General features: G+C 34.1%; 1 protein-coding gene across 1 annotated transcript in view; it reads left to right on the top strand.

Moving 5' to 3' along the window:
- Nucleotides 1–15,624, top strand: part of HDAC2 (histone deacetylase 2) — a 31,475-nt gene extending 15,851 nt beyond the window's left edge. The window contains exons 6-14 of the mRNA XM_060114369.1: nt 988–1,129; nt 4,660–4,752; nt 4,833–4,941; nt 9,304–9,444; nt 9,690–9,798; nt 10,459–10,589; nt 11,560–11,715; nt 14,155–14,212; nt 15,300–15,624. Coding sequence (XP_059970352.1) covers nt 988–1,129; nt 4,660–4,752; nt 4,833–4,941; nt 9,304–9,444; nt 9,690–9,798; nt 10,459–10,589; nt 11,560–11,715; nt 14,155–14,212; nt 15,300–15,330 — 970 coding nt within the window. The 3' untranslated portion in view covers nt 15,331–15,624. The remainder of the gene's footprint in view (nt 1–987; nt 1,130–4,659; nt 4,753–4,832; nt 4,942–9,303; nt 9,445–9,689; nt 9,799–10,458; nt 10,590–11,559; nt 11,716–14,154; nt 14,213–15,299) is intronic.
- Nucleotides 15,625–18,063: the final 2,439 nt, after the last annotated feature.

Below are 18,063 nucleotides of genomic sequence, written 5' to 3' on the forward strand. Positions count from 1 at the left end.
TGATGAGACATTCTGGTTTTTATTTTCCAAGTTTCTGAATGTTGCTTTCCTGCAAGTGTAGGATATTCTTGTGAGTGCTTAGTTGGTAACGTCAGCCTGTATTGTATTCTTTTGACATGGCTGTGGTATTATTGTAAAATAAACACAGTGCTCTGCCATCTAATTCCCTAATCTCACTTCACTGTGCCTTGAAAGGATGATATATGAAATTCACTTTCCTTTTTTCTTGTTTTGACATGGGTATGCACTGGTTATAAGATGTCCAGTATGGTGATACACGTGGCTCCTATAATGCATTCGAATTTTGCTGCAATATGTAGTTCTCCAAGCAGCACTGTGAAGTGATGAGAATACCACTTGTAGTTTCTGTCACAAGCATTCAGTTGAAATAAAAAAGAAGCCATAGACAATACGTGAACAAACAAGCATGGCCATGTTTCAGTAACACTTTACTTATGGACATTGAAATTCGAATTTCATTTAATTGTCACATATCACAAAGTTATTATTTTGATTTTGTTTTTCAGCCATTTAAAAATGTTAAAAACTATTCTTATCTCAAAGGCTATACAGAAAGAGGCCATTGTCCAAATTTGGACTATGGACCATAGATTGCCAAACCCTATTTTATAATACTAAAGATATGCTAGAGAGATGTTTTAAAGTAACAATCTTAAGTAAGGTATAATCTTCAGTTATTAATGTACAGAAACATATACTATGTTTTTAAAGCAGAATAGGGCAGATTTCACAGAGTAAATACATTTTGTCACCTACATTGGTTGTAAAGGGAAGATTTAAAGGTCTGGGGCTCAAACTGTAACTTCAGGATGGTCTCTTTGAATGGTGTCTTAGGCTGGAAGTAAAGAAAAGAAAGGGGATTAAACATTCTGGAATGCAGGAGCTCAAAAATAGGTTTCCTGAATCCATGGTGGTTTTTCCCATCTTAAAACCTTTTTGAAAACTTACTTAAGGTTTTGTTTTCAGGTATCATCAGAGAGTCTTATATATTGATATTGATATCCATCATGGTGATGGTGTTGAAGAAGCTTTTTATACAACAGATCGTGTAATGACTGTATCATTCCATAAATATGGGGAATACTTTCCTGGAACGGGAGACTTGAGGGTAAGACTGAATTCTGTCTGAATAAATATTATGAGATTAACCTAGGAGGTTAGTAATCTTACACCTGAACTAATGTTTTTCTGAGTCATTAATTTGAATCTTGTATGAAGGATTAGTCATTTTATAGGATTAGTCATTTTATATGCTATAACATTTGTTGGAATTCACTTTTGCTGACTACAAGCAAACATTCAATGAGAACTTAAAGGGCTTTCTTTTGCTGAGCTTTTTTCTTTGGTTGACTAAATATTTTTGAACATCCACAAAGCATGAAGCAGTTTTCTGATGTTCAATTTGAATCTTCAAAACCTACTTGATGGTAGCCTGTATTGCTGTTGAATATAAAGATTGGTGGAATAAAATAATTGAGTCTTTTTAAGTTTCTTGTACTGCCCTCCTTTTATGATTGGTCTTTATTTAATTGGTCTAATTTTAATCCCTTTTTTTCTTTAGGCTTCTGAAATTTGTAATGTATGTATATTCTCTCTCTCCCCCCCTCCCCTACCTTGGGGAGAGAAAGAATATCATAGCTTATCCTGCCTGCCTATTACATTAAGTGCATTTATTTCTATATTTCTGTTATCTTCTTTCATTTGGTGCTCTTGAAGTTGTTTTTTTTTTTTTTTTTTTTTTGCTCCACTGTAGGTTTGGTTTTTTGAACCAAACTACAAACATGTTGAAGTTTATTCTGAAATTTAAACAGCTGTTTTTAGTTTAGCTGTATTATATGGGAGATTTCTTTTGGCATGGCATTCAGCATTGGTTCTAAGCTGTTTCGTTAAGGTTGTTTTTCAGATCTGTGGTATGTCTTTATAGTTTAACAACCAAAAGTTTAGAGCGACCTTAAAGTAGTCTTCAAATGTATGACTTAATTATTTGATCACAAGGTTGTGCTCTTTCAGTAAGAATTCAGATGGTGAAACCTTTATCTATAAGTGGGTAAGAGGTCATTTGTTTCATTTATTTCAGTTTAAATTATGTGGCTTTTAAAATAATTTATATTTCCAGTTCTTTCTTGCTGTGTTAGCTCATTCAGTGACTTTCCCCACTTGGTCTTATCTTACAGATCAGTGATTCCCAAAGATTGATCCTTAAACTAGCAGAATCACTATCACCTGAGAACTTAGAAGCACATATTCTCAGACTTTAGGAACTCTGGATGATTCTCTTCTGCACACTAAAGTTTGAGAACCACTGTTCTAAACCAGTAGAATTTGTTTGTGTATAACCATTGCACTCTGGTAGAAATTAAACAAAAGCTTTCCAGCTTTAAGCTTAAAGAAAGATAATGTCTTTGCAATACAATTCTAATAATCTCAGAAATAGCAAATGGAAGCCTCTGTTTTAATTTCTGACAGTGTACTTGAAGTTGTTAGAAAATATTGGAGAATATGTGTTTTAAAAAGATTGAGAATGACTTTCAGTATCTCTTTTCTTAGGATTTTATACTCCCTGTATAAAATGTCAAAATTTTTTCCTTTTGCATATTATAAAGGTGTACCCCAAATTTAGGAAACTAAAATCAACTGCTTCATTATATGTGTAGTTGTATTTGGACTTCTGTGAAACTCAAGTATAACTTAATAAACATTACCTTTTCTACCTGACGATTCATTCTAAATCAGAAAAGAAGGATACTCTAAGCTTAGATTGTTGTTAGAACTATGCTTGCATTTATTAGATCAGTAGTCTAGGTGGAAGAAAAAAAACCAAAGGTGAGATAAAGTAGTAGTTGTGGAATAAGAAATGGAAGGTATAAAACTTGGTCCAACAAAGGCCACAGTTCTGAGTTACCAGCCTTTAGCTAGAGTGAGAAGTGCTGACCAACTTTCTGTATTGTGAAATCTTAGTGTCAACATGTATTCCAACTGTGTTTTTAGTGCAGAAGTCTAGGGATTTACAGTTCTTTAAGTTTGTCTACATGTGTATAGTTTGTATTTAGTTATATAAAAATTTAGATTCTTTAAGAAAAATTGTAGGAGTGAGTGTAATTTCATGCTTTTTCATTGAAAGTTGGATCATAATAACTCTAATATTGAAGGGTAGGCTATGCTTTTTAAAAAAAATGAGTTCAAGCTGAGATCGTTCCATGAGAGATAAGAGAAGAACATGTATTTGTATTAGTAATTCTAAAGATTCATATATATTGAGACATTCTACAGTTGACCCTTGAAGAATGAGAAGGTCAGGGCACTGACTCCTGTGCAGTTGAAAATCTGCATATGACTCTGACTCCCCAAAAGCATAAATACTAATAGCCTTCGTGATGATATAAAATCAATTAACATATTCTGTGTATGTATATCTACATGTATTTTATGCATTCATAACATACCTAACTTTTTCTTAATTTTTAAAAATATTTCTAGACTGCAGTCATGTGCAAGTTTTTTCAGGTTGTTGCAAATCTCCAGAAAAATTTTGCAATACATTTATTGAAAAAAATCTGCATGTAAGTGGACCCACAATTCAAACCCTGTTGTTTAAGGGTCAACTGTAATTTAAAACATGTAAGAATCAGTTACCCCCAATCCTTTGATGTTGTAGTTAAAGCACTGTTTTGTAGAAATGTCTCAGCCATATCTTCTAGGAATATACAGTTGACCCTTGAGCAACACAGGTTTGAACTTCTATGTAGATTTTTTTCAATAAATAATTACTACAGTGCTACACAACTCACAGTTGGTTGATCTGCAGATGCAGAATCATGGAGATTGAGGACAGACTGTAAAGTTAAATTCAGGTTTTCAACTATACAGGGGTCTGTACCCCTAACCCTGGTGTTGTTCAAAGGTCAACTGTTTTTGTGTGTATATATCTGTATGAACATACACATACATAGATATACACATGCATAACATATACAAATAAATAAGTATATATAATACATGTATGTATGTTTTAAGTGTGTGTGTGTGTTTGTGTGTGTGTAGCTGGAACCCAGCTCTCAATTTCTCTCCTTTGCTTCTTTTGGGAGGTATTAATGCCTAGAGTGGTACTTATTCAACAAGTAGAAACAAAATTTATTTCAAGCCCAATTAAAGAACAGATTTCAGTGCTTTAGTCTGCAACTGTTAAAGCTTCAAGAAAGTCTTATAAGTAAACTCATACTAGATTGTGAGCCACAAGAAGGATTCTACTTTAGAGACAATTGTCCTGCAGGGTTCTTTGGCTCAGAGTTTATATTTCCTACAGTTTTACCTATAAAGTTGTCTTGTGTATTTTGTTTATGACAAATTTCTTGGGTAATATTTAACTTCAAATTGCCTTTAACTGTGTTAACTTTCTTTTCTCCCCAAAATAATCATTACAGATTAAGTGGAATTGGTTCTTTTCAGCTTTATAAGCCATCCATAAATGTTGTAATATGTACTTTTTCTGTATTATTTCCTTTCTCAGCCTTCTAGATGAATTAAGAATTGGGTTTTGTTACCTAGTCTTTTAATCTTTTAAAAATATTTTAATAATTAAATATGTCAGACTTTTTATTATGATATATTCTCTGAGATCTATTTAACTATGTATTTTAGGATATTGGTGCAGGAAAAGGCAAATACTATGCTGTCAATTTTCCAATGAGAGATGGTATAGATGATGAATCATATGGGCAGATATTTAAGCCTGTAAGTATTATTATTTTCAAAAATGAAAAGGTTTCTAAAATGTTTTTTAGAGACATTAACATTTGTTACCTTGTACATAGATTATCTCAAAAGTGATGGAGATGTATCAACCTAGTGCTGTGGTGCTACAGTGTGGTGCAGACTCACTATCTGGTGATAGACTTGGTTGCTTCAATTTGACAGTCAAAGGTAAGCAATTTGAAGGGTGATATTCCAGGGAAAAATTTTTTTTTCTTCCTAAGAACTTCCCATAAAAGTTGTCATTTAATTTTTACCTGTTATTTTAACAGGGAACCGTGTGTTTTTTATGGGTTTTTGTCATATGTATATATCTTTTATTTTGTCAAATTTATGTATATATTCATACATGAGTAGTTTTATAAGGCTTGTTGCAATACCAACCAAGGCAGTGATTTTCTTCTTTTCTTTTTTCTTTTTGCGGTATGTGGGCCTCTCACTGTTGTGGCCTCTCCCGTTGCGGAGCACAGGCTCCGGATGCGCAGGCCCAGCGGCCGTGGCTCACGGGCCCAGCCGCTCCGCGGCATGTGGGATCCTCCCAGACCGGGGCACGAACCCGTATCCCCTGCATCGGCAGGCGGACTCTTAACCACTGCGCCACCAGGGAGGCCCTCTTCTTTTTTTTAACTTTTATTTATGTTTATTTATTTATTCCAGTTTTATTGAGATGTTGTTGGCATACAGCACCATGTGAGCGTAAGATGTACAACATAATGATTTGACTTCAATATCATGATTTCAGCATCATGAAATGATTAACACAGTAGGTTTAGTGAACACTTATCTCCTATAGGTACAGCATTAAAGAAATACATTAAAAATATGTATATTTTTCTTTGTGATGCAAACTCTTAGGATTTACTCTCTTTAACAGCTTTCATTTATAACATACAGCAGTGCTGATTATCTTTATCGTGTTATACATTTCATCCCTAATACTTATTTATCTTCTAACTGGAAGTTTGTACCTTCTATCTTCATCTAATCTCCCCTCCCCCGACTCCTTGCCTCTGCTAATCACAAATCTGATCTCTTTTTCTATGAGTTTGTTTGTTGTTTGTTTTCAAAATATACTGACCTACAACACTATGTTAGTTCCTGGTCCACAACATTGTGGTTTGATATTTCTATACATTTCAAAGTGATTGCCACGCTAAGTCTAGTTGTCATCTGTCATCATACAAAAATATTATATTTCTATTGACTATATTCCCCACTCTGTACATTTCATACCTGTAACTCATTTATTTTGTAACTCAGTGTTTGTACCTCTTAATCTCCCTCATATATTTCTCTCCTCCGCTCTGGCAACCATCTGTTTGTTCTCTATATCTGTGACTGTTTCTGTTTAGTTATGTTTGTTCATTTGTTTTTTTGATTCTACATATTACACTTAGCATAATTTTCAACAATTTTTGTTGATTCTTTTGGTGCTTACCTTTCTTTAAATAACATGCAAGATTTTCTTTCTTTCTTTTTTTCCTTGACTGCACCATGCAGCATGTGGGATCTTAGTTCCCTGACCAGGGATTGAACCCAGGTCCTTGTCAGTGCAAGTGTAGAGTCCTAACCACTGGACCACAGGGGAATTGCCCAAGCTTTGTTATTTTTAACTTTTAATTTTAACCTTGTATATTCACTTTCCATTGTGAAAGAAGAGGGAGCCACCACTTTGTCCCCAACACATGCATACACCCTTCCAATATTTCCATTTTTACCATTTAAATCTGGTATTTAGACCAGAATTTTGGTCATGGTATTCAGTGTTAATGGCATCACCAGCAACATTAAAGCATGTTTCAGCTTATTCAATTTCCCTTTTGCATAACTTGTTTCTCCCCATACAATTTTGTCATTTCCTTAGTTTTCTCCTTACTCATTAATATATTGCCAGTATTTATAAATAGTACATTATATTCAGATGGATCAAGTGTTCTATCAGCTTTACCTCCATGAAGAACAGCCTTCTGACTTGTTCCTGTTTGGGTGAATTTCCTCTGTAGATCTGGTAGAACATCGAGCTGTTCTTTGCTTATAAGTGTTGAAATCAACATATGATAGAGGTCCAGACCAAAGTAAAGATCACCATTATGGAATGAACTGCTAGGGTATAAGAATAAATCTGAAATTTTATTTAATAAGTTCTTAAAATTTATATGTGTGGATTAGTTGTGATTTATCACAGATATTGTACATGATTTTGGAGTTGTTTTCCTTGTGAACTTTTAGCTAACAAGTTCATGTTCTGCTTTGAATTCTCTCAAAATGTGAAGAATTCTCAAGTAGAACTTTTTCCAGAACAACTCTTGGCCTAAATGCAATTTAATAACTAAATACAGGTATTAAAGGCTATTTTATTTGATGTTATGATAGCTCCTATGCCAGCCAGCATTAAAATTATGATGTAATCAATCTATTCTGCTTATATTAGGTTGAATAATTTGAAATTAATTGCCCCTTTTCTTGCTAGGTCAAAAGTGGCCAAAAAGCAGCAGTTTCGTATTCTTGAAAATAATGTGCAGATAACCATCTGTTTCCTCAAAATGGATACAATCTTCTTAAAATCTTCTTAATGTACTCTTAAGATATGTATTAACTTGTCAGTTTTCTTAACTTTTTGAAAGTTATTAATGCCTTTGTACTTAAAAGCAATAACTTTCATAATCACAAACTACAGTATTTTATTTTACTCTTACTATAAATCTATATTTCAACTGACTGATAGAATGTCCGTTGTATAAAGCGTGTAAAGATGTTTGCAATCCCAAATGTTAAACTTGATTCCAAGCTTTCTCCACTGCCAGCTTCAATTCAAACTGCTAACGTCAGTTTACCTCCTGTCTGTCTCCTTTCTATCTTATTTTATATTGATACTGTGTATGCTCTCCCATTCTTCATTTTTATAAATTTTAGCCTTTAAAAAATTCCTTTATAATCATTTTTATCAGGTTTTGAGATGGAAGAAAAGTAAATGTCTTTGTTTAGCCAGCTATCTTTACTGTTATCTTTAAGTTAACTGTTTGTTTATTTCATCTTTAAAAAATACCCAAACGGGGCTTCCCTGGTGGCGCAGTGGTTGAGAGTCCGCCTGCCGATGCAGGGGACACGGGTTCGTGCCCCGTTCTGGGAAGATCCCACATGCCACGGAGCGGCTGGGCCCGTGAGCCATGGCCGCTGAGCCTGCGCATCCGGAGCCTGTGCTCCGCAATGGGAGAGGCCACAACAGTGAGAGGCCCGCGTACCGCAAAAAAAAAAAAAAAAAAAAAAAAAAAAAAAACCCAAACGGTTTTTCTCTATTATAAGAAGCCTGAATTTTCATAATTGCAGTAATAACAGTTGGGTTATGAATCATATAATATAACTGTTTTTATATACATATATGTTTTTATATATGTTATATGTTTATGTGTTTACACTATTTATGTCCTTATACATAATTTCAAGTATTTATACATATTTGTATACCCTTTTTTTTAACATCTTTATTGGAGTATAATTGCTTTACAGTGGTGTGTCAGTTTCTGCTTTATAACAAAGTAAATCAGTTATACATATGTCCCCATATCTCTTCCCTCTTGCATCTCCCTCCCTCCCACCCTCCCTATCCCACCCCTCTAGGTGGTCACAAAGCATATAATGTAACTATTGAAGAGTACTTAATGAAAATGCTCACAGTATAGTTACATGAAGAAAACATACCATTAAGCTTTTAAAAATTAACTAAAAAAGAATTGGAAAGGAATATTCAAAAAACTCTTTGGATGATAGAATTTTAGGTAGTTTTTTCTTTGTACTATTTTGATTTTTCCAAAATATTATTCAACATACATCAATTTCTTCCGTAATTGAAGGATTTTTTTCTTGCTTTAAACATTGACTTGTGTTCCTGAATGATGATGATAATATAAGAAGTTACTAGTAACTCGTAACTGATTTTTAAACTATGACATCCAAAGGAAAGATTTTGTTTTCATGTTAGGTTTACTTTATACTGAAATTTCTACACATAGAAATTGGTTAAAGTTTTTTATAATAGTAATAGATATAAATTTTATAATTTTAGATAAGAAAAATGTCCATAATACCACTGCCTAATGATAACGTATAGTTAAACCTGTATAGCCTTACATAATTTTTCTGTATATGTCTATGGAGGAAAGTGGTAACAAAAAGACAGTTTAGATTAGATTATACAATGTTTCATTGCAACCTCACTTATTTTTCCCCCCAGGTAACCTCACAGGAACATAATATCTTCATATCACGTTAATAAAATGTTATATTCATATTTTAATTTAATATAGTTGTATATTTAATCAGGGACACTTGCTAACATAACCAGTTATGTCTTATTGTGTTTTGTATATCATTGCATAAAAGGTGTTTTATTGATAAAAGTTTTAAACTAGAAATTTTCACATATTAAAGCTATTTTGGTTGAGTAAAGTATTGTTTATATTATCTTTTTAAAATTTATTTTTCCAACTGTTACAATGTGCAGATGTATTGTTACACAAATTTTCTTTATTTTAGGTCATGCTAAATGTGTAGAAGTTGTAAAAACTTTCAATTTACCATTACTGATGCTTGGGGGAGGTGGATACACAATCCGCAATGTTGCTCGATGTTGGACATATGAGACTGCTGTTGCCCTTGATTGTGAGATTCCCAATGGTAAGTGTTCTTATTTTGATGTCTTTATTGGATGAACTGTCAATTCATAGAAAAAGATGTTGAGGTGATTACAGTTGATTCCAAAACCATGTAAATAGGAGAGCAGTCACTTAATGAATTCATTTTGCATTCACTTTTAAACATTTTCTCTGGAAATATTTCACAACTTGAATCTGGATTTTGTGCATGGATCTGTGTGAAAATTGAGCTTTTAATATGTAACTTTATTTCATTGCTTTTGATAGAATTGCCATATAATGATTACTTTGAGTATTTTGGACCAGACTTCAAACTGCATATTAGTCCTTCAAACATGACAAACCAGAACACTCCAGAATATATGGAAAAGATAAAGTAAGACATCATTGAATTGATTTGATAAACATTTCATCTTGATACAGCATTAAGAGTTTTTAGAGGGCCAAATGCAGTAGGTCATTTTAGCTTTATACATAGGTATTTCCTTTGTCAAAAGTATTTGAAACCTTAAGGTTATTGATTAATTTTATAAAATAATGGAAAATGTATGGGATTCATAGCTCAAAAATATTTCCATATTCTATTAGTTAAAATGGATTTTTCAATTGAAAGGGGCACTATAAATTTTATATTTTCTTACCTTACATGAAAGTGAAATTTATTTTCATTGAAACATTTTGATAAAGCTTTATCTAAAAGCGGGGTGTTTAGAGAGACATTGTAGTACACAGACCTGGGTTTGTGTCCTCGCTTTACCACACACTAGCTCTGTGACTTTTGGCAAGTTAATTTGCCTTTGCGCTTATATTTCCTCATCCTTGAAATGGGGGATGAAATAGTATCTATCTTGTAAATTTTGAGGATTAAACAGGTTAATAATATGTAAAGTATCAGTGCTCAGTAAATGTTACTATTTTAATTCATAGGTTAAGCGAGATAAAAGATGCAATTTTTTTGCATAATGTTTCCTCTTACATTTAAAAGGAACTTGAAAGAAAATATTTTTTTCTAATAACTGCGCATGTTGTAATTTAGACAGCGTTTATTTGAAAATTTACGCATGTTGCCACATGCCCCTGGCGTCCAAATGCAAGCTATTCCAGAAGATGCAGTTCATGAAGACAGTGGAGATGAAGATGGAGAAGATCCAGACAAGAGAATTTCTAGTAAGAAAGTCCCTTAATGTGTATTGTTACATTTTTCTGGTTTATTAAAAGAATACTATAAATTGAAGGTTTTGGTGGCCCAAGAACTTCACATGTTTTCATGAGCAGCAGTCCCCAACCTTTTTGGCAGCAGGGACTGGTTTCGTGGAAGACAGTTTTTCCACACCGGGGGTGGGGATGGTTCAGGCGGTAATGAAGGCGATGGGGAGCGGCAGATGGAGCTTCACTGATTCGCTCGCCCACCGCTCAGCCCCTGCTGTGCGGCCTGGTTCCTAACAGGCTGCAGACCGGTACCAGCCCATGGACCGGGGCATTGGGGACCCCTGTTCATGAGCACACTATCATTACTTGACTTTATTTTTACTATTTTTTTAATCTTACGTGGATTTAATTTCCTATGTCTCAAAGCTTGATTGGAGTATCAGCCATTTCAGTTTATTTGACTACATATATGATCAAAAGTTTCCACAAATTAACCACTTATGTAGAGTGAGTTGAATAACATTAAGCACCTTCTGTTTGATTCTACAGTCTAATTCCACTTAATATGATTCGTAGGTTTATAGCATAATGGTATACTCTCACGGTATAGACATTCTAACATACTTGGTGTTAATGATATTTTTTATTTTCTCTACTTCCCCTCTCAGCTTTGAAATAAAGGATTACTTTTTATTTGAAGACATCATTCCCACTACCTATCAGGAAAACACATTTTTTTTTCCTCCAAAGTTGTTTGTTTTTTTAATGAGATCTGCAAATGTTTTTCATGTTTCTTTGAATTATTTCTTCCTAAAGCTAAATTTTCAGTATTTAGCAAGCCATGCATTCAGTTCTAATCTTAAAATCTGTTACCCTTACTTTTAAATGTGGTGACTGGCTAGTTCTTTTGTAGAGGGGTGCACTTAACAATTGTAAAACCTGTGACTGCTTTTGTCAAAACTTTTATTAAAAATCTTTAATGTATCAGTTCGAGCATCAGACAAACGGATAGCTTGTGATGAAGAATTCTCAGATTCTGAGGACGAAGGAGAGGGAGGTCGTAGAAATGTGGCTGATCATAAGAAAGGAGCAAAGAAAGCTAGAATTGAAGAAGACAAGAAGGAAACGGAGGACAAAAAAACAGGTCAGATATATTTTTTGATTAATGTTTTAATTGTAAGTTTTTGAAAGTGAGCTATACTGCAATTTTTATGAGATCCTGAAGTCAATGACACAAGTATTGGAGGGGGTGAGTGTGCTCAGTAGGTGACTTTTTTTCTTCCCCCCATGTAAGTAAGCTCTTTTAATTAGAGCTCTCTGAATGTTATTAGTCACATTTGTTTTTATATTACAGGAAACTATCTCTTCTTGATGACATAGGCTTAAAATAGTGAACATTGCACTATGATATAGATTGGGTAAGAGAGAGGACAAAGTGGTTATAGATCAATATGTAGCCTGTGAGCAGAGCTGAAATTCTAAGATAATTTTTGTAACTACCTATAACTTTATGTGATGGGAATAAAACACAGAAGAGTCACATTATCTATCCTTAGACCAGTTTCACTATTTTGAAAAGGCTCAGAGAATAGACTTTGTTCAGAAATTATATGAAGGAAACATAAAAGCTGCAGAAAGATGGGAAGGGATTTGGGGGCTGGGTTGGGAGGAGATAATACTTTCTGCTGTCTTAATTTTAAAAATGCTATGTCAGTTTGTTGAGAAAATAGATGCTTTAGGGCATTGAATTTGCTACCAGAATGTGTTACTTTTATCTGAGTTTCCAGAGCATTTACACATACCTGGGTCATTTTATTTTATTTAACACATTGTATTATCACCTCACTAGGGACTTTATATATCTCTCTGCTAGATAGAGCTGCTCATGGCTAGAGAATGCAATATGCTAAATATCTGTATTCTTGCACTTGGTGCATTTCCTGATGGATACCTGATACCTATATGCAAGTAAAGGTGATGAGCACAGGTTTTAGTTCACCTGTTAATTTTGACCCTGTAGCATGTGGAAAACTGATTCAGAGATACTGGTCCAACATCCTTTTCCTATCATATTGAAGTTATGTGAGTAAGCTGGCTCTCGTGTTCTTTTTTACTAGAGAGTTAGGAATCCGTAGCATGTCTGACGCATCTAGTTCTGTTCTTGTTCGTGGTCTGACTCCTCTATACACTACTGTTCTCTATCTACCATTTTATAATTTTAACTTCCCAATGTATTACAATGATGGCTCCAGTCTACTCTTGTGTACTGATTGACATCCAGAAATTCCAGCTGTGATGGAGGTAAGAAGGACTTAGCTTTAGTTGTAGGATTTTTCTAGTATTTTTTTCTCTTACTGTTAACTTGTCTTGTCTGGTTTTTCTGTTTGTTTGTTTGTTTGTTTTCCTTTTTGGTGTTTCTTCCTGTTTTTAAATCTTTTATCTTTTCTGTGCTTTTTCTTCCAAACAGGAAAGTGGGTGCACTATGGTGCTTATCTTTCATTGCTATTTAAGCTAAAAATGAGAGTACTTTTTGATCTGGCTTAATGGCCTGGTGGTGGATTAATCTCATAGTAGTTCCTAAATTCTTTTGTTACTGATACGGTAATGAAATTTGGTAATGAAATTCTTCTTATAGGGTCTTGCGTTTGTTAAAATCTTACAGCCTACAGATAAAAGAAATATTACCATAGAAAACATTTTTTTAAATCTGTAGTTAAAAAACTGAAGTTAGGAACGTTTCTTTTCTCTACCTCCCTCCCCCTATCCCATTTGGCACTTTGAATTATTTAAGTTTGCACATCCTAAATTAAGCCAGAAGCCTAAACAAATGTCATAGTAACCATATTGCCGTGTGTTTGTATTATAATCAGTGCCTTACAACTTTGGTTCATTTGCTTATCTAAAGAAAAAATTTAGTACATTTGGGCTAATTTGTTTCAGTGATCTTGAATAGGTAGTGTTGCTCCTCTTGTTTCATTAATTTTTTTTTAAATGGTAAAGTTTTGGTACTTAAATAGTGAGGGTTAAAAACTAATGGTTATATAAGCAATAGAATTTAGCTTCTGTTTTGTCTCTGGCCTCATCTAATTCTATCCCCTTCTCACAGTACTCCAGCCACATTGGTCTTTCAGTTCTTCCTTCCAGCCTGATTCCTTCTTGCCTCAAAGTCCTTTTAAGTTTTCCCTCTGTTCAAGATACTTCTCCCCGTTTCCCACCCAGAAACTATTCATTCTTCTGAATGTCTCTCAAATGTCACTTCTTCATCGTAGCCTTTCCTAATCTCCCACAGTGCTGTGCTCACGTCTGTAGGCTGGACTTCTTCACAGCACATATCCTGGCTGTAGTGCTGTGATCCCATAGAAGAAAACTTCCCAAAGGCAGGACTACAGTGTTATACTGACACCTTAAACCTCTGTCATTTAGTACAGCACCTAACACAAAGCTTATTTAGTTACTGATCTCCTGAATAGTAAGATTGTATATGGCAGTTTTTAATATTTTAAGTAAGATATATTTTAAAATAAAATGTATACACTTTATATTTCAAAGTAGGTGTTAATCTTTTCCCAATTTTTGTTTTTAGATGTTAAAGAAGAAGATAAGTCCAAGGACAATAGTGGTGAAAAAACAGATACCAAAGGGTAAACTATATTCTTTATCTAGTAATTTTCATATACTATAAGTGAGCACATACTGGGGTTGGGGTGGGTGTACATGTGTTCTTTTGAGAAGTACTGAACTGAACCTGGAATATCAGTAAGTTGTTATGAGATGCTCTGAGTTTTAGTCTGTAATGGTGCATAAGAGAATATATGTATCTTAACTATTAGTTTATATGTCATCTACTTTCTCATTTTTCATTTATGTAGCTTGCTTTTAAAAAATTACAAAGACTGGTAATAATCAGTATTGTAACTGAATATAGATCAGTTTATATTCTTGAACATAATTTATCTGAGCCTTGTTTTGCTATTAACTTTTTTTTTTTAATTAATGTATTTATTTTTGGCTGTGTTGGGTCTTCATTGCTGCGCGCGGGCTTTCTCTAGTTGGGGCAAGCGGGGGCTACTCTTCGTTGCGGTGCGCGGGCTTCTCATTACGGTGGCTTCTCTTGTTGCGGAGCATGGGCTCTAGGCGCGCGGGCTCAGTAGTTGTGGTTCATGGACTCTAGAGCACAGGCTCAGTAGTCGTGGTGCACAGGCTTAGTTGCTCCGTGGCATGTGGTATCTTCCAAGACCAGGGCTCAAACCCGTGTCCCCTGCATTGGCAGGTGGATTCTTAACCACTGTGCTACCAGGGAAGCCCGCTATTAACTTTTATATAGGCACTCGTGATCTTTCATGGTGCTCTTATTTCTGTATACATGATTTTTTAGTGTTGGGAGACAGGTAAATTTAAGAAGCACTGGGCTAGCATAACATAATTTTTTTTAAAACCGTACATAATTTTTTTAAAAACTGTAGTTGAGGTTTTTGTTGTTGGAAAGCATGTAAATGCTTGGCCACACATAATTTTGTGCCAGCCTTCATAGGATGACTTGGAATAGATTGTAAAACCACTAGAAAGATCAAGGCAGTCAGTACTCCAAAAACACTCAAGGCACTATCAGCTTAACATGTTTCTTGGTAGGAGCCAAGAATGAAGACTCAATGAAGACTGATCCATTGGTCGGTGCATTTAAATGATGATTATGCTGTTTTTAATATTTCATGTTGCCTCTTTTAACAGAACCAAATCAGAACAGCTCAGCAACCCTTGAATTTGAGAGTCTCATCACTTTCAGTGAGAAAATATTGGGAAGAAAAATGTTTTCTTTTTGAAGACTTCTGGCTTCATTTTATACTACTTTGGCATGGACTGTATTTATTTTCAAAATGGCTTTTTTTGGTTTTGTTTTTCTTGGCAAGTTTTATTGTGAGTTTTCTAATTATGAAGCAAAATTTCTTTTCTCCACCATGCTTTATGTGATAGTATTTAAAACTGATGTGTTATATGTCAAAAAACTGCTCTATTAAAGAAGTAATTGGCCGTTCTGAGCTGATTTTTCCATCTTTTGTAATTATCTTTATTAAAAAATTGTACTTGGATTGTCTTTTGTCTGTTTATTACATCATGGAGTCTTTTTTCATAGGCTAATGACATGACTGTTTCTGTAGAAATAGAATACACTAGAGGTGGAAGATACCGACTTGCAACTTCAAAGACATCCGTAAACTATTTCTTCAGGAAATTACTGTATTTACAGTAATTATTATTTCTTAATGTAATAGGAGTTCTACAGTCTTGTCCTCTATAGGTTAACCAGTCAATGTTGGTGAAGATTGATATCTCATTATCATAATTTATCTCTGAAATTAATGATACAAGCTATGCAATTGAGATATAGGAATTATCTTTGAGCTGAACCAAAGATTCTCAAAAACTGGAAATGGAGATTCTGAGTTGAAAGAAGAAATCCATAATCAGAAAAGGAAACTATAGCTTCCATACTGAGCTATATGTGACTCTTTTGCCAACCCCCACAATAAACCAAGTAGACAAGAAATTGTATGGTTGTGTTTTACCAGAACTTTCCTGTGTTTATATTAAGGCTAAAATAAAACCTGCTGTTTAGACAAAACCTGGTTCTTGTACCGCACTTACATGGTATCCAGGTTCCACAATTACACCCAGGTTTCCAAATCAAGGAAATCAACACTTAAAAGTCATTTATGGTTCAATTTATTGAGTGTCTACCCATTAAGGCTTTGAGTATGCATCTGGACATAAAGGGGAAAATGCCTGCTCCTATAGCTTACATTCTAGCAGTAGAAAGCAGACAAATGGGGTAATTTCTACTAAAATATGCAAAGGAGAAAGTAAAACATTTCAGAAACTTGCCAAAATCAGTGAAATCTCTCACAAAGCCCAAATTGATTATTTTGATATAAAAATTATAGAATGCTAGACAACAGGTCAGTCAAAAATGTTTCTCTAAAAGCCTGTGTTAAGAAATACTTCAGACATTCACAAAAGCACCTGGACTTTTGTAATGAACAGCCATTCTCCCACCTGTATTTAACAGATGTTTCACTTTAGCCATATTTGGTTCAAGCTTTTTTTTTTCCCTTTAAATAAATTACACAAAAGAAGCCCTCCTTACCACTTTGCCATTTAATTTCCCTCCCACTCTTCAGAAGTAACCATATCTTATCCATGTTTTCACTCTTGCTGCACATCTGTCAGCATATAAACCCTTATGACATTAGGAATTACGGAATTCAGTCTTTCATTAGTGAAATAGTGACATGCATTTAGTGTTTGCGAAACAAATGGTATTGCATGTGTACACTTCTGTAACTTGCTTCTTTACATTTTAATTATCTAACCCTGTTTAACAAGTACAGCTCATTTTAACTGCTCTGTATTAATGTTTGATTACAAGGGTATACCAAAAATTTGTTTCAGTACTGATGTGAGCCTGCTTGGTCACATTTAGGTTTTGTTTTCCTATTTACAAATAGAAGCATTTATATAAAACTGAAGCCTCAAGAGAGTATGAAACCAAGTTCAGCCAAGTGACTGAGTACAACATTAATGTACAGAAACCAGCAGCTGTTAATATATCTGAACAACAACCAGAAGATCTGTTGGAAAAAGGAAGATCCCATTTACAAGAGCAATAACAAAAATTTCTAGAAATAAAAGTGTAAAGAAGCTATGGTTCTGGTGTATAGTGAAGAAGATCGTAATACAGGATGTATAAATACCCTAATACATTTGGAAATTAATATTGGATAAAAATATTTCAAGTTGGTGAGGGAAGAGAGATTATTCCTTAAGTGGTATTGGGATAATGGGTAGCCAAATGGGAAAAAGTTTTATGCCCTCTATCAGAAGAATCAGATTAGTTGGAAAGGGAAAATGAAAAGTACTAGAAACCATAAGGGACTTTTGAGAAAGTACTAGGCCTTTCTAAGTATGACACTGAACCCAAACTGTAAACAAAATGATATTTAAAAGATTCTGTAGGCTAGCAACTTCTAATTGAGAAAAATGACAATTGGGGTGGGCAGTGTGCAGAACTGCAACTTGTCACAGTTCAAGAGGCTAATATCTAAAGATAAAGGGTTTTTTTAAGGCATGAAGGATGTGGAGAGTTAACTGGGAAAAAATGCAAATAATAAGTATGAAAAGATCTTTAACCTTAATTTAGGAAATGAGAGTTAAAAGCTATGAAGTTACTTTAAAATTTTTTAACCTAATTTTTTAAACCTATCATAAAGAACAACTGTTGGCAAAATTTAAGGAAGTTGTGTTTTGCAGTAGGTTGTGTAAGTCAGTATAACCTCGAGCTTAATTTGACATTCTATATCAAAAATAATCTGATTTAAAATGCCATTTTGGAAAATATACTTTATGTGCAATATGACTTTCAGAAGTCTTCGTTATGAAACATTGCTTAAAGTAATAAAAGATTAAAATGGCCTAAATGTTCAATATAGGATGTGTT

This window comes from Mesoplodon densirostris, chromosome 12, assembly GCF_025265405.1.
Source record: "Mesoplodon densirostris isolate mMesDen1 chromosome 12, mMesDen1 primary haplotype, whole genome shotgun sequence".
Lineage (NCBI taxonomy): Eukaryota > Metazoa > Chordata > Mammalia > Artiodactyla > Ziphiidae > Mesoplodon > Mesoplodon densirostris.